General features: G+C 42.7%; 1 protein-coding gene and 1 non-coding gene across 5 annotated transcripts in view; one reads left to right on the top strand and one right to left on the bottom strand.

The window, feature by feature from the left end:
• Positions 1 to 27,257, top strand: part of USP13 (ubiquitin specific peptidase 13) — a 136,242-nt gene that overhangs the window by 8,992 nt on the left and 99,993 nt on the right. For 3 of the 4 annotated variants that reach the window (XM_060150053.1, XM_060150050.1, XM_060150052.1), the window contains exons 2-3: positions 14,725 to 14,850; positions 21,156 to 21,216. In XM_060150053.1, the coding sequence (XP_060006036.1) occupies positions 14,725 to 14,850; positions 21,156 to 21,216 (187 nt within the window). The remainder of the gene's footprint in view (positions 1 to 14,724; positions 14,851 to 21,155; positions 21,217 to 27,257) is intronic. The other variant, XM_060150051.1, reaches the window with a different exon arrangement.
• Positions 10,732 to 10,910, bottom strand: LOC132521429 (small nucleolar RNA SNORA81). Its single transcript, XR_009540877.1, has one exon. It is a non-coding gene; the product is annotated as a small nucleolar RNA SNORA81 (small nucleolar RNA).

The following is a 27,257-nucleotide window of genomic DNA, read 5'->3' on the forward strand; positions in this document are numbered from 1 at the left end:
TTGATCCAACTTTCCTTGCCAGTGTTGTCCCTTAGCACCTTTGTGTTCTTCAGATGCCCCATGCTTTCATCCCTCCATACGTTGGCCTGTGCTTGGAATGGAATGCCCTCTCCCAACCCCTCACCCCCTGAAAACCCCACCGATCCTTAAAAACCAGCTCAGGTGTTCTCCTGGGGGCTTCCCCACACCCCCCCAAGCTGCGTTAGAGAATTATTTTCCTGTGCTTTCAAAGCACTTTGTCCATCTCTATCGTGGTTGGGATACCGATTGTTGAAGACACAGAATAGCTGAGGTCTTAGAGAATTAAGGATTGAAAACTGTGCCGTTTGGGAACCTGTGCTAGTAAGGCTTTATCTTTTCTGTTTTAAAAAAAATCATGAGCATGCATTTTGGAATAAAAAAGGTTATTAAAAATAACCAATGCCGGGCTTCCCTGGTGGCGCAGTGGTTGAGTCTGCCTGCCGATGCAGGGGACACGGGTTCGTGCCCCGGTCCGGGAAGATCCCACATGCCGCGGAGCGGCTGGGCCCATGAGCCATGGCCGCTGAGCCTGCGCGTCCGGAGCCTGTGCTCCGCAACGGGAGAGGCCACAACAGTGAGAGGCCCACCTACCGCAAAAAAACAAACAAACAAACAAAAAATAACCAATGCCGTATTTTTACTTTATCATATTGTCTGGAAAGTCGTAAGCTGGACCCTTGAAAAGCTAGGGAAATGTGTCTTGGGTACTTGCTGAGTGTTTTGTGTATTATGATTCTAGATGCCCCAGGATCTTGGTAGAAGTGATCACACATGGTGCCCCTCGGGGAGGTGACAAGAGAGCTGGTGTCTGTGGGTGTCGCCCAGGCCTCTGTGCTGCCGCTCATGATCAGCCCAGGACACCCGTTGTCCCCATGTGCAGGGCAGATGTGGACGAGAGCACCTATTTTTAGAGCTGGGACAGCAGGACAAGGCAATAATAAGAATTTAATGAATCTGAATGTGACTCTAGACTAGAGATGTTGCAGAATAGTATGTGCTTCCTGTAATAAGATAAATAATAAAACATTTTGTTTTGTGTTAATTAGCAAGTACTAATACTTATTTAGTGCCTCTTATGCCCCCAGGACTGTGCTAGGTGCTACTGGGGACATGTGAGTATTAGGAGAGAAACAGAGGACCACAGGAAAGGAGAGTATGATCTGGATCTTTCTATCATAGTGGAGTGTGAGCACCGATTTCGAGTGTCTATAATGAGTCAAGTACTGTCCTAGGTACTTCTATATATAACATCTCATTTAATTACAATTGTAACCTGTTATAAATGATAATCACTATTTTTGCCCTGTTTTACAGAGAGGAAACTGAGAGTCAGGGAAGTTAGGTAGCTCGTTCAAAGACATGTACAGACATCTCAGTATGTGACAGAGATGGGACGTAAGCCCTGATATGTCATCAGGTTAGACCCTGAAGCACTTATAGGATATTTAAGTTTTGAACCGTGTGGCACTTGTAACGTGTGGATGGAGATTTCAGGCACAGGAGCAATCAGTAAAGTCTAGAAGAGTTATTGGCCTGGACAACTGGTTGGGATCTGAAAAGGTGGCATTTTGGAGGAGGGGAGACAAAGGTGTGGGGGTGGCACCAAGCTCGGCATGTAAATGAGAGCCTTCACTGGCTTATGGAAGAGAGGATTACTGGGGAAACTGGAAAGCAAGGCTGGGACTTCTGTGGGTTGTGAAGGAGATTGTCTTGATAAGTTTAGACCGGGTGAGCAGGCCAGTTAAGAGCAAGGGAACAGCATGAGGCCGTGGTTATTTGGTGTGGCTGTTCTGGAAGTGGACTGAGGAATAGGTTGGGAGGTAGGGAGACCTTGAATCGGAATTCAACTAGGAGCCTCTTGTAATATCGGAGGGGGGCGCTTTCCTGATGGCAGTGGGGATAGAGATGGTGGGGTGTTGGGACTAAACTCGGTAGAGATTTCGATGAAAGATATGGCTCACCTTAGTGACAGCATATGCAGTGGGTGAGAAATGGGAGGAGTTAAAGATGACTTCATAGCCGGTACCCTGGGAGGTGGAGTGTATCAAGGTCATAGATGAGGAAGGTGAGGCGCCCACAGGGAAAACTGGGGGGACTGACTGGCTTGGAGCTCAGAGGTCAGGGTTCGGATTGCAGAGTTTGGCAGCCTCTAGCTTAGAGACCCTGGATGTGTGAGTAACCCTTCCTTTAGATGGACCTCAGGGCCCCACCTCTTTGCTCCTGGGATCTTTGCCCCCCAGGTTGTTGAGGAAGCGGCGACTGGCACAGGCCTCTGGCCCTCCCACCGATTGGCCCAAGTTCCAGAGAAACTCAGACAGGAGCCGGGGGCAGTATTTCCGGCCTGAGGCCTTGGAAGCAGCCTCAGTTGGTGTGGGCTCTCTCTCCAGAACCTCAGCCAGCAGGGCGGGACCACTGATAGATCCAGTTTAATGGCTGAAGTTGATGAGGGTGCGTGCACCGTGGAGGCCGTCAAACCCTACAGCTGCTTCCCTAGCGTCTTGCCGCTGCTGTTGTCAGGGAACTGTCAGCCTGGAAAGGCTAACTCCAAGGACTCGGGTGTCCTGTCCTTTTTTCTTAAGGTTTTTTTTGATGTGGACCATTTTTAAAGTCTTTTATTGAATTTGTTACAATACTGCTTCTGTTTCATGTTGTGGTTTCTTGGCCGCGAGGCATGTGGGATCTTAGCTCCTAGACCCAGGATCGAACCCGCAGCCCCTGCCTTGGAAGGCGAAGTCTTAACCACTGGACCACCAGGGAAGTCCCCTCTGGCTGTCCTTCTGAGTTTGGGGAGTGGAGCTGTCAGGGCCTGCTCCAGCTTCTCCCCTCCCTTGCAGGAAAGCCTGACAGAGCACCCGGCCCAGGCTACTCACTTCAGTGGGGTGGCTCCCTTCTGCTTTCTTGGAATGATATAGCCTTGAAATAAAGGAAGAAACTGCTCTTTTCCCCACGCCCCTACAATGGCCTGTGCTTACTGCCAGCCGCCCACCTAGCTCCTGCTACCAAAACGACATCTGCCTCTCAGTTGAACCCGGTAGCACTTGGGGGCCAGACTGGCCTGGGTCCTGGTCCGCCCCCCTTCTTACTACTTCATAGAAACAGGACTTCAGCAAGTGCCTTAATTTCACTGACTTTCTCTAAGCCTTGGTTTTCCCTTCTGTACTACCTACCTTGCAGCGTTTGTTGTACTCATGGCTGCTGGTGGAATACTACTTACTGCTATCCTTCTCTTTAGTGGGAGGTAGTGGGGGGATCCCTCCAAGTAGAAGGTGAAATGGAATTTATAGGGTCTTGGGGTTGCCACAGAGGGACGTCCTGTACTTGGTAATTCTTTGTGAGGCTCTGTCTGGTAGCAAAAGCCTTGGGCGTTGAGTGTTTGCTAGGCTCCTCTGGGGGGAGCTCTGTTCAGGGGTGTTATTCATACTCAGCTTCAGCTCATACTGATGGACTTTTTATGGGTTAGCCTGGAAACCTAATCTTCATGTTTAATATAGTTTATCGGGGAAATGCATCCTGAAGAAAGCCATCTATTCTTAAAAATAATAAGAAAAGACTATAAGAGGTTTTTACCTTTGACAAGGTGGTTTCACATTTTTTGTTTTTTAGATGTAAGCTGGGAATTACTTAGATGGATTATAGCTTCAGTTCAGTGCTGCTGAAGATGCGCACCTCAGTGTCTTCATTCTCGGACGATTTTTATTTTGCCCATTTGTCCTCTGAGCATCGTAGTAGCTGCTCTTCCTCGTGTCCTGCCCAAACCCTTCCCAGCTGTTCAGGTGACAGCATCCTCATTGCTCTAGATACCCAGAGCAAGGATTTAGTTTCATACTTAGGAAAAAAGTTAATAAATGATGCCTCAGTGGAACAGTAAATTTATAGTGTGTCAAAACCTTGCTGCTTGGACTGTGCCTTTAGCCGTCTGGGACCAGGCTGTGCAGCTGTAAGGCGTAGGAGTTCTCTGCAGAGAGAACGTCAAAGTTGGAGCAAACTAGAAGAATCATGACTGCATTAACATGTCTATTTTTTCTTAACACTTCATGGCCACAAGCATGATTTATCAACATTTAGCAGAGGCCTGCAGTCTCTTGGGATTATATGCGTTTTTTTTTTTTCTACTTAGCTGATTTGGACAAACTTATTTCTGTGGATTTGCTGTTGAAACCAAGGTTTTGGATTTTGCAAATGTTGTGTTCTGTATTTTATTTATTTTATTTTTGCTTTGGGTCTTCATTGCTGTGCGCAAGCTTTCTCTAGTTGCGGCGAGTGGGGGCCACTCTGTTGCGGTGCACGGGCTTCTCTTGTTGCAGAGCACGGGCTCTAGGCACGTGGGCTTCAGTAGTTGTGGCATGCAGGCTCAGTAGTTGTGGTGCACAGGCTTAGTTGCTCTGCGGCCTGTGGGATCTTCCTGGACCAGGGGTCGAACCGTGTCGCCTGTATTGGCAGGCGGCTTCTTAACCACTGCGCCACCAGGGAAGTCCCCCAGCCTATTTTTTTTTTGTTGTTGTTGTATGCGGGCCTCTCACTGTTGTGGCCTCTCCCGCTGTGGAGCACAGGCTCCGGACGCGCAGGCTCAGCAGCCGTGGCTCACGGGCCCAGCCGCTCCGCGGCATGTGGGATCTTCCCGGACTGGACACGAACCCGTGTCCCCTGCATCGGCAGGCGGACTCTCAACCACTGCCTATTTTTTGATAGTGCTTTTCTCTATCACATTTCCCCTTTCTGTGGGCTGTGTGCTTGCTGCACTTGATCTGGAACTTTGTTTTACTTTCTTCTTTTTTTAAAATTTAATTTGATTTATTTTTATTACTTATTTATTTATTTTGGCTGTGCTGGGTCCCAGCTGCAGCACGTGGGATCTTCGTTGTGCATGTGGGATCTTTAGTTGCAGCATGCGGACTTCTCAGTTGTGGCCTGCGGACTCTTAGTTGCGGCATGCATGTGGGATCTAGTTCCCCGACCAGGGATCGAACCCGGGCCCCCTGCATCGGGAGCGTGGAGTCCCAACCACTGGACCACCAGGGATGTCCCCGTTTTACTTTCTGACTGCACATTTGCTTCCCGTCTGCGTGTACTTAATTTTTGTATTTTAAAACTGTCGTCTGTTTGTTTTGCTCTAGAAGCCAGATTGTACTGGAGAATCTGTGCTCCAGTCATTGGAATATTCATATGTACCGTTCAGATATGGAAGTATCCGAGAGGCTGGATTAATAGGCAGATGCTTGCTTGATGAAAGCAAGAGTCAAGCAGAGAGAGGTGGGCAGTCTTATGAAGTAATGAATCAAAGCAGTTAGGGGTTGACCTCGATTCTGCCGTTTCCCACACACTTCTACAGCTATTCTGTCTTCTATGCTTACGGGCTGTACCCTAAAGTTATAGACTGACTCTACCCCAGTCTCCCCATCTCTGCCGCGAGCAACCCAGCCCCCACTCCCTCCTCTGCCACCCCCAGAGGCTAAGGTGCCGTCTTGCCTTGTTTAGACAGGGCTGTCTAAAGGACTTTCTGGGATGATGGAATTGTTCCATATCTGCACTGCCCAGTATGGTAACCCTAGCCACATGTGACTGTGTACTGAGCTCTTGAAATGTGGCCAGTGCGATGAAGAAACTTGATTTTTTTATTTAACCTAATTTAAATTAATTTAGATTGAGACATTCACATGTGCCTAGTGGCTACTGTACTGGACAGTGTGGGTCTTCCTGTTGCCAGAGTGATCTTTTTTTTTTTTAATAAATTTATTTATTTATTTATTTTTGGCTGCATTGGGTCTTCGTTAGTGCATGCAGGCTTTTCTCTAGTTGGGGCAAGCGGGGGCTACTCTTCGTTGTGGTGCGCGGGCTTCTCATTGCGGTGGCTTCTCTTGTTGTGGAGCACGGACTCTAGGCACACAGGCTTCAGTAGTTGTGGCTCGTGGGCTCTAAGCGCAGGCTCAGTAGTTGTGGCGCACGGGCTTAGTTGCTCCATGGCATGTGGGCTCTTCCCGGACCAGGGCTCTAACCCGTGTCCCCTGCATTGGCAGGTGGATTCTTAACCGCTGCGCCACCGGGGAAGTCCCAGAGTGATCTTTAAAAATGTAGATCAGATTGTGGCGCTTCTCATCTGGGGACCCTCCAGTGGTTTTGCATCCTGCACTTCTCCTGCCTCTGCAGACCTCTCCTCCCTCTCCCTCGACTCCAGCACCCTGAGTTTCTTTCTGTCATTTGAGGACATAGCCAGGCTTTTCCTGGAGTTGTGGCTTTTGTACATGCTTTTTCATCTAGAGAGGGTTCTCTTTCCACTTTGCTTGCCTGGTCCCTCATCCTGAGATCTAGCCCTCCTGGAGAGCCCCCCATGCTCCACCCCCATCACACTGTATCAAGACCCCAACTCCCTGGTCTCCACCCTCAGGCTCCTCTATCACTCTTATCTCTGCCGGAAATTATCTTTTATGTCTCTTTCTGTTTATTTTCTGTCTCTCCTTGCTAGGATGTAAATGTTATCAGGACACCAAGCTTGCTTGTCTCTCTCTCTGCTGAATAAACTTCCTGCCCCACATGCCCCCGCCCCCCTTCTGTTGCCCCCGGAGAAGACATCACAGCCTCATTCTCTCTCATCGCTTCTTTTCCAGACTCCGCACAGACCATCCCCGCCTGTAAACTTAGATGGCATCCGACTGGGGTACAGTGTCCTTGATTAGCTTCATTTTTCTCAGTTGTAATCACATTCTTGTCTGCCTTCCTAATCACCTCTCTTTTACTTGTGTGTTCCCACGTTTCCTTAGCTACTCATTTCGAGATAATCTCTTAGTTATTTCAAACTACACTTTTACTTGGAGCAGCGAGAATATCCAGACCCTTAAAGCTGTGAAGTTGTGAAAGCCTAAGGAAAGCTTGGTTTAAGAAAAGGAAACATTTGAATGACTGCCTGTTCTATTCCACATATATTTTTGGATTCTAAATACTTTCAGTTAAGAAAAATATTATTGTTTTTATTAATAAAAAGTGAATCCATGTTCCTAAAGAAAAATTAGAAAATGCCAAAAGACTATGTGAAGAAAAAAAAAATCACACCTTATTTCCCGATGCTGTTACGACATCCTGTGCCGTGGAGCGTGTACATGTTGTGTATATTACATCGTACACACTCTTTTGTTATTTGCTTTTTTCATTCAAAAATACTATGTACAGTTTTTCCTATTAGTAAATACTCATCCCAAGTCAATTTTAAATGGCTGAAAAAGTGTTACGTTTCATGGATGTACCGTAAATTACTAAGCAAATCTGTTCTTGAGCATGGGGGTTAGTTCTTTTCACTATTATAAGCAGTTATTTTAGTTCATTTCTTTTCTCTCTCTTTTTTTTTAAATAATCAGTGTTCTAGGAAATACTGCGTTCTTGTCCCTTTTGTTGTCTCCCTTGTGCATGGGTGTGTGTGTCATGGATTTGTTGTGACTCCATCTACCTACATCATGTTTCTCTTTGAGGCAATGACCACTTGTTTTCCACACTGTTCTGATGTTATACAAACAAGGGTTACGCGGGACACTGTTTCCTGAGTGCGCAGCCCACACAGGCTCCCTCTCCCTTCCTGTTTCCCAGCGGAGGCTGGTCTCCAAGAACACGCTGTCGTAAACAAAGTTCTTCAAACACCTACTGATTGACAGTGTGGTGTATTTTTATTTAAAATGACTGTTCACTTGCTCCTCTGAAACATGTTGTAACCTTGACCTTTATATTCGCCAGTGTTTTAATATTCTTTTAAATGGCAAGCAGTGTAAAACAAGGTGATTTTGTCCTTGATGTTACTTCTGAGTAGTATGCAGGGTCATCCAACATAAAGTAATAAGTGAATGGCTCTGTATCTGTATTGAAATGCATTGAAGACTGGATTTAAACAATGCATGGGCTTCTAATGCTGCGCTTCTCTTTTACAGATTGATCGTGGGGTGGGAGAAGTTGACAGAGGGAATTGTTATGGAGCCTTGGAGAAGCCCTGAGTGGTATTTCTTGACTTCCTTGTAATTTCAGGTTTCGAAATCAAGTCTTGCATCTTGGTCACGTTTCCGTTCAGTGCATCATGTAAATGATAATTAGAATCTTCTTTAGCTAAGACCATGCAGAGAAGCACACACTGGTCATTCTGGGCTGGGTGGCCTCTGGAAGTAGGAGCCAGATAGGGTCCATGGTGGGAAGGGATTGCGGAGACAGCATTGCTGTCTTGAGGAACCATGTGAGGCTGGCTTGGTTATGGAAGGCAGGAGAGCTGGGACAGTGCATTTCTGGTGTCCATGTTGCTAAGAGCATGACTTTAGCCAAACAAACCTGAAAAGTGAGTATTCCTGCTGGTGCCTCAGTCTGTTTTTCTATGCCTGGCCATCGGTTTTCTTTTGATGATTCCCATTGTTTAGTTATGCCAAAGAGTTTAAATCGAGCCCGTGCTGTGCAGTGTATTTTAAATCCAGATCGGGAGGGCACTGAGGACCGGTTTGAGAGAGAGAGACTAAACTGTGTAACTAAGTGACAAATAACTACACAAAACTTGCAGTTCCATGTTTGTCCAGTCCTGCTCTGCACCGTTCAGGTACTGTTTTTGCAATTCAGTAATGAATGTGATACAATTTTCCTGCCCTCAACGAGCAAATGCGTGCGTGGCTCAGCTTCTGAATGTGGTGACCCCAAATGAAGGAAGCTTGGGTTTCTCACAGCTGCAGATTTCAATGAACAAGATGCTAACAGTTGTGAAATGAAAGTGGGTTTGGTGTTAAGGACCATCAGCACAGGGGGATGAGCAGAGGGATGTGGGAATCGGTCATGGGCAGAGGCTGGCAGGTTGATAGATGGGTGTGGGACCTGGGCAGTGTCTGCAGATGTGCAGGCGGTAACATGTGCAGCTGATTTTGACATGGGCTGCTCTGAAGGCTTCAGGCCTGTCCTGGTCTCCCTGGGGGTCCTTGAAGAGATGCTTTCCTGACAGTGAGACTCTCAGAACTGGCAGTTCACCTAGCTCTAGACCAGGGTTACTTGAAGTGTGGTCAGCTGACTGGTGCCATGAAATAAGCACAAACATTGAGAGTAGGTGCTTAGAAATTTCTATAGCAACTTGACATTGAAGCCACATCCAAGTGCATCAGCAGTGGATTAGTTTGTTTGAACAGGATATAGACCCATTTGGGTTTTGTGGTGCTTACACATGTCAGTTCACACCTGGTTGGAGCTGAGAACTAGCCACGTGCAGTGGGACCACCAGGACCATGTATCTTTCCTTAATGAATAGAAGCAAAACAAAATACAAGACAAAGCGAAGCAACCTGGTCCTTCACGACAGTAGTGTGAGAAACACCACTCTAGACCAAGCACAAAGGTAATGGGAGGCGAGGCTGAGGACCCCCAAGGCAAGAACTTAAATAAGTATAAAACCGTTGATCTGTTCCAGTTTCATTTCAGGTTTTTGTCAGCGTACAGCCTCCCTTCCCCTCTCCCTTTTCTTCCTTGCCATCAGTATGTGTTCTTTTTCCATGAACATTATTTTTTGTATGTACATTATACACAATTCTATACATATTTTCTGTACGCAATTACACAGAATTCATACATTTGTCATTTTAAATAATGTTACAGTATTTGTTGTGTTTATATGTCTCAAGTTCTTAGTTCCTCTATTTGGGGCCATTGCTACTTTTTCCTATTATAAATAGTTCATCTGTGAATATTTTTGTACAAATTAGTTTTTTTCCCTCTCTCTTACTGTTGGGTTCCTGCGGTTATACTCAAAAGAGAAATACTGTGTCAAAGGTCACAGTTTTATTGCTCTCTAGAAGGGTGGAACCGATTTATATTGTGGGAGTAAATATACAGGTTTTCTCCGCGGCTTCAGGCTGTGTACTTTTTGCTAGTTTAGTAGGTGAATAATTGCCTCGAGATTTTTTTAATTGCTTACTTCAGGAGGTAGTGATGATGATTTGATTTTAGTATTTTCTTACAGTTAAAACTAAACGATCTTTAAAAAAACAACAGCGAGCTCTTACCAAGTTGAACCTGAATGTTGACATCTTGTATCAATAATTTTATCACTTTTTACATGGTTTGGATATAATCTTTTCTTCATTATACTTTACGTCTTATCGCATTCTGTTATTGTTGCTTTTCTGTTTGTTTCCTTATATTTTGTAATGCAAAACTTGTTCTTTAGTGTTTACATTTTTATACTCAACTACTCCATCTCTTTTGATATTATATATTTTCTTGGCCAGAAATTATTTTCCCCTTCACAAGTAGGATAAATATACTATTCTGCTCTTTTTTCTAGTTTTTTAGATGCTTTTCTCCTGGATCTATCTGGACCTCGTTATAGTGTTTGGTGTAAGATATGTATCTAGATTAATTTTCTTCTATACTGCTGTGTAACTCTCCCAGTAACTTTTATTAGTGATTTCTACCCACGCCCCCTTATTTTTGTGTATCTTGTGGTTTGACGTATATTAAGCAATTATCATAGAATGAATATATTTTTGGAATCTCCATTCTTATGCTACCGTTTGTTAAAAAATTAGCCCAATATATATGAATTTTATTGTAATCTATTTTAGTAAACACTCTACCACTATTAATAGAAAAATGCATTAGTTTGTATTCTGCCCTCTTATTCTTTGAGCTACATTTCACTGTCAATTTGTACGGTTCTCTAACCTGCCTGGTTTCTTTTTTTAAAACATTTTAAATTTTTATTTTTTTCTAAAGACATATCACACCAAATCTTAAGACAAAAGGCACTGGATATTAAGAAAGAGGTGGTTCATCCCCGTCTTTACCATCTAATGCAGTTACTTTTTTCTTGTGTGTACTCTGCTAGCATTATTACAAAAACCAAGATGTGATCCTTGGTTTCTGCAGTTTTAGCAGTACTTATACAAGAAGGTCCTTCCTGATTTCTTGGCTGCACTATTGGCCACATGAAGGCAAGTGCTTTATAGTGCTTTCTGGGGCAGTGATCTTAGTGCAGGTGTGGGTGGTCTATGAGAGGTTGAGGGTGAGGATTTGAAAACTCTTAAGAGTCAACTAGCTTAGCTCTGATCCCAGGCTATAAACCAGTCTCTGTGCTTTGGTCACAAAGGAATCTGGTTGAGATGTGTCAGCACAGACTTGTCATCACTAGTGAGAGAAGCCACTCAGAGCACATGGCGTGGAGTATTGATTTTGTATGTGAAAGAGTCTTATAGGACCAATATTTAGACAATAATGAGGCAAGAGGGAAGAAAGTGTAGATCATTAGACTGGGGTGTTTTGTTCTATATGGGGTAGCTTTTAAAGGGTTTTTCTGTCTCAGTGTGTCTTGAATTTTTAGAACTTCTGGGAAGTCCCTTGGGCAGTGCTTCCATCTCAGAGCTGCTAGAGAGGGGCATATGCTGTTTCCGAGGCCAGCCCATATGTGGGATGGAGGATGTCCTTGGATGTTTGTAATAGAATCCTTTGCGATGTGGGGTCATCTATGAGTGCCAAAGCATTTTTTTCTTTGATTATGGACTTTGTGACAATATCAAGTGACTCCAGAGATTTGAGATTGAATGTTTGGCATATTAAATTTTTATCAAATTCCCTAATAAGTAAAAAATTCTTGGCAATGAAGTTAGCAAAGATTGTATGATTATTTTAGAGACTATATACTCTCGCATCACATAGCTGTTCTATATTTTTCTTCAGAAAAATGCTATGCTTGAATGTTTTCCTTCTGCTGCTTGCTAATTTCTTGCTTCTCCCACTAGTTGCCTACTACATTTTCTGACAGATTAATATTTGTTATCGCCAGCCTGTGTGACTGTCAGGCTCACTTTTTTCTTCCTTCTGCTTCTCCCCCCAATTATAAAATACTTGTGGTAATAGGAGATACACGTAGCACACAGACCTTTTAGCTCGTAATAAATAATTATCGATGTTTATGTAATAATTTATAGCATGGAGGGTGTTTCATCACCTTTGAACTTCACGAAACCTTGGGAATTATTGCTAAAGCCATGTTTATTGAGGAAAATACTGAAGCCCAGAGACTATCTGACAAGCTGTTTAGGCAACAGAGCTAAGTAGTGGCAGTTTAGGACCTCTGCTTACAAATCTCATATTTCCCCCATTATATCTTCTGGTTTGAGTTCTTTTTGATCGAATTACATTTTGTTGGAAGAGAATGGAAGTGTTGTTCTTTTTTTATTTAAATCACACTATGGGATGCTCAATTTAATGGGCTTAATGAATAGCTGACCATTATAATGATGCAATATTTTTTTTCTTAAGGATTATGACTATGCAAAAGAATATGTTTATTTAAAAAATCTTTTGAAAATATTTATCTAATCTGTTGATCAGGTGAATGTAATGTGTTGCCCCTAGTTGAAGAACTTCTCTAATTTTATTCTAGTGATGTCATTTTTTTTTTGGCTGCATTGGGTCTTCGTTGCTGTGCACGGGTTTTCTCTAGTTGTGGCGATCGGGAGCTACTCTTCGTTGCGGTGCGCAGGCTTCTCATTGCGGTGGCTCCTCTTGTTGCAGAGTACGGGCTCTAGGTGTGTGGACTTCAGTAGTCGTGGCTCACGGGCTTAGTTGCTCTGCGGCATGTGGGATCTTCCCGGACCAGGGCTCAAACCCGTGTCCCCTGCATTGGCAGGAGGATTCTTAACCACTGTGCCACCAGGGAAGCCCCTGTTATAGTGTTCTTGTTGTGACAAGGCTTCTTTATGTCTGGCTTATAAATCATAGATCCGATGTTGGAAAATTTTATTTGAAATTAAAAAAAATAAACAATCTTGAGTTATTGGAACTTTAAAAATTATTTTTCATATATTTGTAATGAGCATCAGTGTCTGTTTTTGATACTGTAATTTGTGCTGTACTAAAATTCATTGTAAGGAATTTTGGTAGGTGTTTGTTGGCAAATTCTAACAGGTATTTAAAATTTTTGTTTTTTAAAGAATTATTTGGAGGGGTGAGACTAATAGGATTGTAATAAAAATCCATTTCCATTGAGGAAAGGGTGGCTAATTGTATAGGCTAAGTTTATGGAGAAGCACATTAAGCAAAGTGAGAGAAAAGGAGAGAGGAAATTGGGATAGAAAAGTATCTTATTTATTTATTTAAGCCATGTCTTGGGGCTTGTGGGATCTTAGTTCCCCGACCAGGGAGACTGGGGATGGAACCCGGGCCCCCTGCGGTGTAAACGCGAAGTCTTAACCACTGGACCTCCAGGGAAGTCCTGAGAATCAAGTATTTTAAATGTGAACAATATCCTTGCCTGTTCATTGTAGCAGTATGTCTATAACTAAATAATATTTGAAGTATGGCAGAGAGGGATAAAAGAGAAATAGATTCAAAGTTAATTCTGACATTTCCAAGCTGTGTGAACTTGGGCAAGTGACTTATCAGTTTTTTTTTAAACTATAAAATAGAAGTAATACTAGCAGCTTGCAGTATTGTTGGGATTAGAAATGATATGTGCAAAGCACCTGGCACATATCAGGCATGTAATAATTTGAGGACTCCATCTTTTATTATTTACTTATTATGTTATTATTTATTTCTTGAATTGTTATTTATTAATGGGTACTGTCAAATATGCATCACCAAAGGAAGGGAACAATATCTTTGAAGCATCCTGTCCTGCTAAAAGGATAGAAAGACTGTATGTTCTGGAGACTTGCAGTGACCAATGAGGAAGAACGATGATGAACCATTGAACTGATGGTCGTTGCATAGAGAACAGACTTGTGGTTGCCAAGGGGGAGGGGTTGGGGGAGGGAAGGATTGGGAATTTGGGATTAGCAGATACAAACTATTATATATAGGATGGATAGACAACAAGGTGTACTGTATAGCACAAGGAACTATAATCAATATCATGATAAACCATAATGGAGAAGCATATGAAAAAGAATATATATATGTATAACTGAATCACTTTAAAAAAAATAAATTTATTTATTTATTTATTTTTGGCTGCATTGGGTCTTCGTTGCTGTACGCAGGCTTTCTTTAGTTGCGGAGTGGGGGCTACTCTTCGTAGTGCACGGGCTTCTCATTGCGGTGGCTTCTCTTGTTGCGGAGCATGGGCTCTAGGCATGTGGGCTTCAGTAGTTGTGGCACACAGCCTTCAGTAGTTGTGGCACGCAGGCTTTAGTAGCTGTGGCTTGCAGGCTCTAGAGGGCAGGCTCCGTAGTCATGACGCACGGGCTTAGTTGCTCTGCAGCATGTGGGATCTTCCCGGACCAGGGCTTGAACCCACGTCCCTTGCATTGGCAGGCGGATTCTTAACCACTGCGCCACCAGGGAAGCCCTGAATCACTTTGCTGTACAGCAGAAATTAACACAACACTGTAACTCAACTATACCTCAATAAAAGTAAAAATATAACGTTATTTTATGAAGTGACGGTCGTTGGATCAGTTGCCAACATTCTTCTATCCGTGATTGTCCCTTACCCCAGTTTGGAGAGTCAGGCAGGCATGTTTATTTCCCAAGGCCTCTGAGTATCTGCTTGCCTGTGAGACCGTGCTCAGCTGTCTGCGAGCACCGGGAACCCAGGGCTGTGGCGGGAGCTGCCTCTGGGTGACTGTGAGCCCTCGGAGGTCACTGGAGATGACTATGATGGCCAGACTTTGTGTTCATTGTTTGTCATCATTTGACTTCCTTCCCCTTCCCTTTTTCTGTGTCTAGACTACTTGACTAATGTAACCTGTCTCTTTCTTCTAGAATTCTGAAGGTGGACTCTATGTATGCATGAATACATTTTTGGCCTTTGGAAGGGAGCATGTGGAAAGACATTTTCGAAAAACTGGACAGAGTGTCTACATGTACCTGAAGAGACACGTGCGTGAGGTGAGGTGCACACTTTGGGAGAACTGGCCTTGACATCTTCCCCGTAACGTTGTCTTAGTGGGGTTCATCACATGGAGATTTTACTATGCCCACATAACTTCTCATTCTCTTGGATGATAGGAAACAAAACTAGCACTGTTGGCAGAAATTCATAGACTTCCCAAACCTTAACTTAACCAGTTTTATGTTTCTCTTCCTCTAAGCCTCTGATCGGAGTTGTTAAAAAAGACATGGGTTGCTGATGGAAAAAAAAATCAAGTCAAAAAGTACAGAAAATAATGCCAGAAACACTCATGGATAAAAAAATCAGAAATAAAAAAAAATACTTGGATATTTTTGCTTCAGATTTTTTTTTTTTTTTTTAGTGAGAGAGCTTTCCTAAAAGTTCAAGTCCCTTTTGGTCCCCTCCATCCGCCGAAGTAACCTCTGTTGTGAATTTGCTGTTTCTCATTCCCATGCCTGTCATTATATTTTATTTAGTTGTGGGTATTCATGAGCAATATATAGTATGACTTTTTGTGTTTTAAAGATACAGGTAAATATTATCGTACTGCTACCTGTAATTCTGCCTGGAGCTCTCCCCTTCAACAGAATCTATCCATGTTTCGATGCATCCGGATGTACTTAATTCATTTCAATAGTTGTTTGGTGTTCCGTCTTATGAGTACCTGGTCATTTATTATTCTGTTCTCCCATTGATGAAAACATTTAGATTGTTTCCATTTTTTTTTTCTTCCACAAACTATGTACCAATGAACATTTTTATACATTTCTCTTGGGGGAACATGTGCAACATTTCTTTCAGAAATGTATCTAGAAGTGGCAGTGTTGGCTCACCAGTGTGCTTCCCTTCCTTTTTACTGGATATTGCTAAATCCCTCCCTGGAGTGGCTGCACCAGTGTACACTCCAGTCTGCCATGATTATGAGTGTTTCCCCACACCCTCACCAGTGCTTGGTCAGACTTCTGATTTTTGCCAATCGAATGGTTGTAAAGTGGCATCTAAATATTTGGCATTTCCTCCTGTGAGGGTTGAAGGTCTTTTCATCCGTTTATTAGCCAGTCTCCTTTTCTCTTCTCTGACTTGCCTATTATATTTTTGGCCTATTTCTCCATGGGTTTATCTTTTTCTTAAAAGTTTGGTTAGTTCTTTTTACATTCTGGATACCAAAAATTTGTGTTATACAAAATTTTCTTATGGTCTGTGGCTTGTCTTTTTACTTCATTTATGAATTATATTGTAGAACACAAGTTTTGAATTTTCATCTATTTAGATTTATTAACCTTTTATGAGTTGTGCTTTTTGTAGCTTGTCTAGGAAATTGTTTCCCAACTCAAGGTCATAAAGATATTTCTTCTAATACTTTTTTTTTAAAGAAGTGTGTGTGTGTGAGAGAGAGAGAGAGAGAGAGGGAGGGAGGGAGGGAGGGAGGGAGAGAAAGAGAGAGACTGTGAATGTTTTAATGTTTTAACATTTTAGGTCTTTAATTCATCTATAATCTATTTTTATAATTGCGTCAAGTGTGGGAATCTGCTTCTTCCCCCCCGCCCCGGATTGATGACCAGTTGTCCCACTATTACTGGAGGGGTGCAACCTTTTCCGATGATTTATAGTGACACTTAAAACAAATATTTTAACTTGCCATTCACACTTGGGTCTGCTTGGGGGTTCTCAGTTGTGTTCTGTTGCTCTTATTTGTCTGTCTCTGTGTTGGTGCCTCAAGTGTTGATATCTAGGAGTGCAAGCACTTTTTCCATGTTCATTTTTTCCCTAGAAGTTTCCTGGATTTGGAAGTTTATTTTTCTGTATGGATTTTGGAATCAGTTCATCTAGTTAAAAAAATCCTGTTGAGATTTTGATAGCGATCACATTGAATTTGTAGACTGAGCTATAGTCTATATCATTGTCTAAGCTCCGTGAGGGCAGGGAGTCTGGTCTGTCTTGTTCACCTCTGTGTCCTCAGCACTCAGTAGGGCCCAGCACATAGTAGGTGCTTCATAAATATTAACTGAATGACTGTTCAACATGGCATACCTCTCTATTGATTCAGGTCTCTTTTATGTCCTTCAAAAATATTTTGTAATTTTCAGTAAAGGAGCTTTTATTTTTGTTAGATTTTTTTAAGGTACCCTATAATTTTTGTAACTGCTGTTACTGCTTTTTTATCTTTTCATGTATTTTAATTAGTTACTAATGTTTGGAGATATTAATTTTCAAATATTGATTTTATATTTAGCAATACTGTTCAATTTTCACTTTAGTCCTAATAATTTGTAGACTATCTTGGATCTTCTGTATAGTCAATGCTGATTTGAAGTTCATCTGATCTCTCACCCCAGCCTACCTAATATGTTCTCTGTTTAAGTTCTGGACAAGGAGAGATCCCCAAATTGGACAGTGGGGAGAGTAGGAGGAAGAGGAGGAAGAAAGACCAGCAGGTCAGATAGGTTATAAACTGAATGATTAGCTTTACAGTAATCTAACGTTGGCCTAATACTATATGATTTACATTCACTATTCCTGTTAGGTGGGATATAGCAATTCTGATAAAGTTTGCTTTGTATCATCTGTCTTAGTGTAAAGTGATGAAGTTTTAGGAAACTGAGGGAAAAAAAATGAAGCTGAGGCCCAGAGACTTGAAATAACTTGCTCAGGGTCGCAAAGCTAGTGGCAGAATTACAGAATGCAGTTAGCTCTGCGTCTGAAATCTTTTTTTTTTTTTTTTTTTGCGGTACGCGGGCCTCTCACTGCTGTGGCTTCTCCCGTTGCGGAGCACAGGCTCCGGACACGCAGGCTCAGTGTCCAAGGCTCACGGGCCCAGCCGCTCCGCAGTGTGTGGGATCTTCCCGGACCAGGGCACGAACCTGTGTCCCCTGCATCGGCAGGCGGACTCTCAACCACTGCACCACCAGGGAAGCCCTGCCTCTGAAATTTTAAGTTAAATATTTCGCTCTCTGACCACAACCCTCTCTCATTTTAGCTCTTTCACTCATTTATGTCTATTTTGATCTGTTTCACCCGCTTCTCAGGATCCATGACTTTAAACATTCTCCTATCACCAGTACCCTCACCTTGTCGTGCCTCCTTACTGTCCTTCAGAACCCCAGCCAGTCCATCATCAGTATCATCCTCTGTTTCCAAGGATGCACCACTAGGGATCCCGCACACACTGCCATGGGGTTTGGGACCATGTCAAATTCCTGGCCTTCTCCCTGCGGCTGGGCCCTCTCACTGCCCAGCAAATCTAGCCTGTTCCCCCTCCCACTCCAAACTTTGGATGCTTTTTGCAAGACTTTACCTGTCATTCTCAGAAAACGATCGGACTTGTACTTTCCAGAGGAAACAGGGACCCCTGGACAGGAACTCCCTGAGCTCCTGCCTTGCCTCCTGGGAACTCATCCACAGTGGTTCCACTTTTGTTTCCTCCCATGTCAGCACACCTCACACGTTTCCACACATCTCAGAGAGAAGCTGTGTTCTTTCTGTCCTTGTGGTCCCTTTCCTCCTGCCTCGGAACCTTCGTTAACTCCACTCCCTCTTACACCTCCAACATCTCCCTCTTCTGGATTTCTTCTCCCACCTTAAAAAAGAGCACAACACAGAACTCTAATTTGAGTCCTCTTTCAGTCACCCCATCCTTCAATGAAAGCTTTAAAGCTTTTCTGTTTTCACCATCTTCACTACACCCTCTAGAATTCAAGATGGCTTGAATTCTAGAGACTTAGACCTCCTTTGGATTCTGCTTTCATTCCATGGCAGGTTGGTAACCAAGTCCCGTTATCTGGGCCTCCCAAACAGCTTGGAAGTCCATCCTGACCTCTTCATCCCTCCTGTTCTTGTCTGAGTGCTCATTATGCCTTAAAAGGGCTAGTGCTGTAGCTTCCTGACTAATGTTCCTTCCTTCATACTTGCCACCTTCAATCCCACCCAGTCTGCATGCTGCACCCAGAGCCATCTTTTCAAATGCATATACCTATGCGTCTGTGGCACGCTGAAGCTTAAATCTCGTATGTCTTTCTCTTTGTTGCAGGATGAAGTCCAAACCCTTTTGCATGTGATTACAAGGCCTTCCATGATCTGACCCCTGGAACCTTTCTAACCCTCCCTCTTATTCCACCAGCTCTGTGCTCTAGACATAGCAAACCACTTCTCCTTTCTGGAACACATCATGATTTCAGGCCTTTGTACGTGCTGTTTTCTTTTTTGGGGGATGCCCTACTTCTACTCCCCCATTCCTTTTTTTTTTTTTTTTTGCGGTACGCAGGCCTCTCACTGTTGTGGCCTCTCCCGTGGCGGAGCACAGGCTCCGGATGCGCAGGCCCAGCGGCCATGGCTCACGGGCCCAGCCGCTCCGCGGCATGTGGGATCTTCCCGGACCAGGGCACAAACCCGCACCCCCCGCATCGGCAGACGGACTCTCAACCACTGCGCCACCAGGGAAGCCCCCCCCATTCCTTTTTTACCTGTTGTATTCCCTGTGGTCAGCATATCCATATATCTATCCATCATCCACCCACCCATCCATTATCCATCCATCCATCCAACCAACCAACACGTATTAACAGAGCAGCTGCTATATGCCAGGACTGCTGCTCTTCTTACTTCACCAACCCTGCCCATACCCTCCATCCCCAGAAGAACTATCATTTCTTCCTTATGATATGATCCTCACCTCTCTGAACACTCACCAGAATCCGTTCTGTGCTCTTTGTTTGCATCATGTTCCCCTCCTATTGCTGGTGAGCCCCTCAGGGGTTGGAGCGTGTCTTCACTCACTTTGCAGCCTGAGCTCCAGCACAGAGCCTGACAGTCACGTCTGCTGACTGAGGAGTTCCAGTTTCTCAAACGCTGTCTATTTCTAGTGGTGACTGATGCAGGGACAGAGATGATGGTCTTTTGAAGGAAGACCTGGTAGTTGTGGGGTTTTTTTTCCTGAAAGGAAGTGGATCTAATCCGAGTCTGAGGTGTGACTGTCTCGTCTGGGGAGAGCCTCATGGTCCAGCAGGTCTCCCTGCAGCTCCTCTTCTCCTTTCTCCCCTCACTGTCATGCAGGAGTGGAGGGGACATTGAGGTTGGAACAAGTGAAAGGATGCCGTAAACTTCCATAGAGAGATTGCAAGTGACCTCCAGGATTGGTAAATGTGGATGGTTAAATATGCCTTTGGTGCAGGTTTTATCTCATCCTTTTTTGAGGCAGGTAAGTGGAGGGGAGAGGAACAGAGGCTTTGAGATCTTGGAGGAGACGGATTCTAAGAGCGGTGACACGAATGTGGCATTAGTATTTGGAGACACATGATTTGGAGCTAGAGGGTTCAATAATTTTGTATTCCTGAGATGTGAACTATAAACTTATAGTAGAAGCTGTAAAAACTTATTGTGAGAATCACAAAGATGAGTCCACTTTCAATGCGAAATAATAAAATGTGGGAAAGGAGACTTAAGACTGATAGGAGGGCAAACTAAAGAAGTAGCAAAGCCTTGGTGCTGCGATAACATGCGGCTGCTTGAAAAGATGCTGGGGTTTGACCCACACTGCGGTGTGTTAGAAACGTGCTCTTTTCTAATAACAGGAAGAACACGCAGTGTGGAAATAAGAGTTTTGGCCATTGAAACAAACATTTTAATAGTCCTGTTTGAGAGTAAAATTTCTTGTGCAAGTATCAGAAGGGTAATGAATGACTTCTTTTGCATAACCACTTGGTAGACGTTTATTTCATTGCTGCTGGGGACTTCCACCAGAGGTAGAGGATACATGGAGCTTAGGATGGCAAACAGCCATCAGCTGGGGCTCCAAAAATGTGTAGGGCAGTTAGATTGAGGCTTATTATGACCAGAATATCAGTGACTCTTTATTAATATTTGTGAACTCTTTCAACAGTAGTAGTTGTGCACACCTAGGACCAAGCACAGGGGGCCCAGTGGGTAGCAGGGGAACAAGAGCCTCCCTCCTGGAGCTACCATTTCTCCAGAGTAGCTCCAGTCAGGGCATGGGCTCCAGCCTCCTGGGAGCCTGTGCTGATTTGAAGTTGAAGTGTCTACTTCACCTTGACCCTGGTTTCACTTCCCTTTCCAGAGGTGCTTTCTTGATAATTTGGTGAAAACATAATCAGGTAGAACAGTAGCATTGCCCTTCACTTACCTTCATGGACCTGGGTCAAGTTCCTGTTTATCCTGGAATCTCTAGTCCAAGTGAAATATTTCCTTTTGGCCTTTTATAAAAACAAGGAACCTCTGAGATTTTACCCCCACCCCCAATCATCTGTTCCATAGGCTGAATTTTAACAATCTCTTGTTTTCTTTTCAGAAGGTAAGAGGGGCATCTGGTGGAGCTTTACCCAAAAGGAGGAATTCCAAGATTTTTTTAGGTAATGTAAATAGTTATCAATAGTGTGCCTGGATTTTCTGTGTGTGTGTATGTGTGTGCATGTGCATGTTTGATTTGGAATAATAGGTTGTTTATTGTTTATTATTTAAGGATGAGAGGAACCAATTTAACTCGAGATGATCTGTCTCCCCTTTATGTTTACCTGGTGGTGAAGAATGTTTACGGCACTCTTGTTGGGTTAGTGATTTGAAGCAATTATGCTGATAGTGACTGGAGAGAAATTGTGATTCTGTTTCTGGCCTCCTTTTTCATTGCCTTTAAAGAAGAGATAGTTTTTCTTTTTTTAATATTAGCCAAACTACAGACTTTATTTGTATTTCACTATTTTTTTCTACTAATGAAATACTATTTCACTATTTTTTTGTTCTTCCAGGATCCCATGTTGTATTTGGTTGTCATGTTTCCTTAATCCTGTCTAATCTGTGATAGCTCCTCAGACTTTTTTTGTCTTTAGTAATTGTGACACTTTTGAACAGTGCTGGGCCAGTTGTTTTGCGAACTGTACCTCAATTTGGGTTTATCATGTTACTTCATGATAAGCCTGAGGAAGTGTATTTTTGGCAAGAATACCACACAGGTATTGGGCCCTTCTCAGGGCCTGATATCAGGGGGCACGTGAAGCTGAGCTGTCTTCACACTGGAGATGTTAACCTTTGATTGCTTGGTCAGGTAGTGTCTGCTGGGTTTCTCCACTATGAGATTACAGTATAATTAATAAATATTTTGGGAGTGATACTTGGAGACTGTACTAATACTTGTTTTTCCTTAAAGTTTTGCCTACTAATTTTATCATCCATTAGTGGATCTTGCCTGTAACACTGATCACTGTGGTGTTTGCTTAATAGTGCTTTTCTGTTTCCCTCATTCAGAAGAGCCAGTTTTGCTCGTGCAAATACATACTGACTTCTATATCATGTACTCATGATCGTATTTCTTTTTTTATTTAATTAATTTTTATCGCCATATAGTTGCTCTACAATATTGTGTTAGTTTCTACTGTACAGCAAAGTGATCATATTTCATATTAAACTTCTGATATGGTTTTCCCAGGAGAAAAAGTGGTTTGATAATTTTTGACCAAGCAAGTTTATATCTCTAAATGCCTAGGATTATTGTTTGGAAGGAATTTCAAAATTGTTTGCATATTGTAATTTCATTTGATAAAGAAAATTTATACACATATATACATATGTGTGTATGTATGTGTATCTATATGTGTGTACACATACGTATGTGTGTGTGTATATCTGTATGTACGTACATATACGTATATGTATGTGTATATATGTGTATGTGTGTACACACATACTCACATACATATATAACTGAGAGTCTAGTAGAGTCTGACAAAATGTACTCCAAATTGTTAATAGTAACTCTTTCCTGGTGGTAAAATTGAGGTGATTTTAGTTTTCTTTTTTTGCTTATCTGTATTTAAATTCTTTTTCTGTAATAAAAAGACACATTAATTATTTGACAATCAAAGCCATTGGAAACAGTCTTGGAGCTGAGTTTCCTTCCCACTTGGTTTCTCTGTTACCCGGCACTGGGCCCACCCTTGCTGTCTTTGCTTCTGATTTTCAGCCCATGGTTTTCTTTGTGAGGCTTATCCGCAGTTGGTTTTTCCACACAGGCCAGTCTTTCCCACTGCTTGTCATGGCTTTGGACCACAACCCAGATTAACCAACTAGACTCAGAGCAGCTTAGAATGAGCCAGAAAGCTGAAATGATTGAGTGATTTCTGATGTTTTGGTTATAAGCCTTCGGCTCCCTTCCACAACTAGAGATAATTGATTTCTTCTGAATTAAATGACATTCACTCTTAAATTAGCATGGCATTCTTGAATGTGGAAATAATTGAATATTTTGACCTTCATTGTTATTTTTCATTATTTTCTTTGGTTGAATAAAGAAGTTAGCTGACCTCTTATCCTTTAACCTTTGTGTCTTTTTTTAAAAAAATAAATTAGTTGCTTTTCTTTTCTTTTTTAATTAATTAATTTTTTGGCTGCATTAGGTCTCTGTTGCTGCCCTCGGGCTTTCTCTATTTGCGGAGAGTGGGGGCTACTCTTTGTTGCGGTGCGTGGGCTTCTCATTGTGGAGGCTTCTCTTGTGGCAGAGCATGGGCTCTAGGCGCACAGGCTTCAGTAGTTGTGGCACGCGGGCTCAGTAGTTGTGGCTTGCGGGCTCTAGAGAGCAGGCTCAGTAGTTGCTCCACGGCATGTGGGATCTTCCCAGACCAGGGAGTCAAACCCATGTCCCCTGCATTGGCAGGTGGATTCTTAACCACTGCGCCACCAGGGAAGTCCCTAACCTTTTTGTGTTTTACTCAAAAGACCCTGCAGTTTGATTTCTCTAGTGATCATACTGGTGGTAGCAGATATTGTCAAGTAATTGTTTTAAAAATTAATCCAAAGGTAAGCACTGAGGTTTTGTGCTTCATACTGTGTGGACCCCTCCATTGCTTCCTGGGAGAACTAGCCCACCCTTCCATTTCAGTTGGACTTTTTCTATAGGCTGCTGTCTGTGTTCTCTCAACATTTCATGTCTTAGAAAGCTGCAGGATCTGCCTAAAACTCACAGCCCAGCAAAAATGTTCTATTTGGACTGTACCACTTTTTAAAAAGTTTAAATTTGAATGCCATTGGCACTCTGGGGCTTGTCCTAGGCCCCAGTTCTCTCTATTGTTTTATACTCAGATGCATCACTAATTTATATTAGTAAGGATTAAGTTTTGCAAGCTCTGATTTATACCCCCTCGTAGCTCCCAGTAGCAGGCACTTTTCTCTTGCCACACTGATCACAGCTCTGTTTTCAAGGTGGTGTGACCTGTAAATTAATTTCAGTGAAGGACTGTATTAGAACTACCCTGATTTATGTAATTGGAAATGTAAAATATTGGTGAATTTTAATAAGGTAGATGTTTATTTCTCTCATTTCATATAGAGGATGTTGGGAAGCAACAAATCCAGGCTGATGTGATGGCCTCATGTTCATCAGGATCTAAGTTCTTCCCATATTTCTACTTCACCTTCTATCCTGTCCTGTAATTTCTAACCTCATGGTCCAAAAATGGCTACTGGGACTCCAGCCATCGCATCCCTATTCTGGAAGGCAGGGAAGACAAAGGGGAAAGGACCAAAAAAAAAAATCTAATCTCCTAGGGGATTCAACTTCTTTTTGTCAGCCTTCTCCTAGAATCCCATGCAACACTTTAGTTTACACTTCTCTGGTCATAACTTGGTCACATGACTATGCCGTGTGCTGCACAGGAGGCTGGAAAGTAAAGTCTCTTAACTGAATAAAGTGTGTTACTAAGGAGGAAAGGGAGAATGAATACTGGGAGGCAGCTAGTAGCCTCTGCCACAGTTTCCTTCATGGGTTATCTCTTCATGAAGAGGAGGAGAACTCTCTTGTAGCCTCTTTGTTTCCTTGGCTACAAAGTACCTTTTCATTGCTATTGAAATGTAGTTATGATGACCCTTTATCCCCTTCACAAAACACATGCAGATGACTAATGCTTTTTCCTGGATAAAAGCTTTTTATCCCATTTTACCTAATGACTTTGTGACTAATTCCTTTCCATTGGTTCAACAGTGATATTGAAACCATTGAATCATTTAGTTATGACCTTCAGTATTGATTTTATAAGGGAAACTGAGGCCATTAGCTGGTGCTGAATTGCTTACTCAAGTCTCCTGAGCCTCATTCTGCCCCGGCATTCAAGGCACTCGTCCTCCTGATTACTTTGATAGTCATCTAAGTGAAACCCCAGTTAAGGGATCCTTCCCTCAGGTCTAGCTTTTGCTGGTAATGTTTTTTAGAATCAACAATGACAATTCTTGGTAATTTTTGAATCATAGAAATTTTATGCTTCTTTTAGGATTTAGGATTTTAAAAATATTCTTTGAATACATAACACATGGACAAAGCTTAAAATTGAAAAGTTATAAGAGCTTCCATAATGAAAAGTAAGTTTTTTTCTCTCCCTTCCCTGTCTCCCAGCCACTTAGTTACTCTGCCCAGAGACAAATAATATTTTCTGCTTGTACATCCTTATATGTGTTGCGTGTTCTTCCAGCAATAGTCTAGACATATACCATGCTTTTAGACTTTTTTCCTGTAGGCCATGGGGAGCCATTAACACTTTGGTTCCCAAAACTGTGTCCTGAGGCACCTAACTCAAGGGTAACTCACAGGATATTTTAACTCTTCAAGGGAACACAGTGATGCTTGAACATTGCATGAGAGATTAACTTGATGTAGTCTCGCTACTAGGGTATCCTATACTCCTTTCAGTGACTTCATCTCTTTGTGAAGCTATTCTTTTTAGTGGTTTCTGTGGTAAAAGGCTAGTACTATGAAAATAAATGTGGAATGGGAAATAAGGGAGGCAGCGTCTAGTCTGATTCAAAGAGTAGTTATGCAGTGCCTCACAGTTGCACACGTCCCTTGTAAGGAATTACAGTTATTTAAGAGTGAAATAAAACATTCATTTCCTTTCAATTTATGTGTATTATCTTTTCACATGGTTCCTAACTTATTAGAACATAAATACGTAATAAGTTGTTTGGACCGAACTACTAAATAAAAAGAACTATCAGGCATTTCTTTTGGTTTAGGACCAATTCTTGGTATTGTGCAAGAATTGCCTGGATGCTAAAGGGTGCTGTGAACTGGGAAAGTGTGGGTAGCTCTGCAATAATGTTTTTAAGCTAGAAAGGGACACTATTAGGCTGTCTTTGACAAAGATAAGTTACAGCGATATGAAAGATGGTGAATTTTGGGAGTAGGCTGATAGAAAAGTTACTGTTTTATGAGATGGAAGGAGAGAAGGGGGAATGGAAGGGAGTCCGGGATCTTCAAAGAAATACCCCAGGACTTGTGATGTGATTCTGGCCTAATCTCGTATATTCTATACATTAAAGCTACAAATGTGTGTAGTTGTGTAAAGACTAGTAAATTTAATTAAAAGTACCGTATCTTTGGTACATCATAAAAGTGTTAAATGTTTAATTAAAAATACCGTATCTGGGCTTCCCTGGTGGCACAGTGGTTGAGAGTCCGCCTGCCGATGCAGGGGACACGGGTTCGTGCCCCGGTCCAGGAAGATCCCACATGCCGCAGAGCGGCTGGACCCGTGAGCCATGGCCGCTGAGCCTGCGCGTCTGGAGCCTGTGCTCCGCAACGGGAGAGACCACAGCAGTGAGAGGCCCGCGTACCACAAAAAAAAAAAAAAAAAAAAAAAAAAATACCGTATCTTTGGTACATCATAAAAGTGTTAAATGTAAATTGATGACTAATAAGGACCTGCTGTATAAAAAGATAAATAAAATAAAATTCAAAAAAAAGTGTTAAATGTTCACATTTTTATTGACTCCCCTACCGGCCCCCCCAACTTTCACAGACAGGAGTAAATGACTCAGTTCTTCCATGTCTGAAGACTGGGATGTCAAAGAGCTACTGCTAAACCTCAGAGAGCTTACATTCCACATTTTTGTCTTTAGCCTTGGTATTCATACTTGATAAAGAACAGGTTGAAAACAGAACATCTGTGGAAAGTTCCAGGAATGGGCCTGTTCAGAAAAACTCATCTGCGCCTATAATGACCAGAAGTTTCAAGTAAACTCTATTTTGCTGTTTCCATCTGAAGTAGGTCATTAAGAACAGGGTCTGTGCTCAAGGAGCTGCCTCCGTACCTTCTCGTGAGGGCGAGCGGTTGGTCAGATTTCACGGCACTGGTGCCGCAGACTGCTCACCTCCAGCACACGAATTAATACCAATTCAGTCAGGCCGAGAGCACTCTGAGCCGGGCTTTACTGCCCTAGTTTGATTTAGGGATCCTTTCCTCCGCTGTGCTGCTTCAGAGTTACTTCTTGGAATGGCTGTGGTCCCAGCCACTTCTCTCAAGTATCTGAGCAGATCAGTAAGTAGAGTTAAAGAAGAGGTATTTAAAAAAAATTTTTTTTATCTTTGTAAAAGGTCCCGTCCAGATACTGCCAGTTAATAGTTCCCGTGGAA

Source organism: Lagenorhynchus albirostris, chromosome 5 (assembly GCF_949774975.1).
Source record: "Lagenorhynchus albirostris chromosome 5, mLagAlb1.1, whole genome shotgun sequence".
NCBI lineage: Eukaryota > Metazoa > Chordata > Mammalia > Artiodactyla > Delphinidae > Lagenorhynchus > Lagenorhynchus albirostris.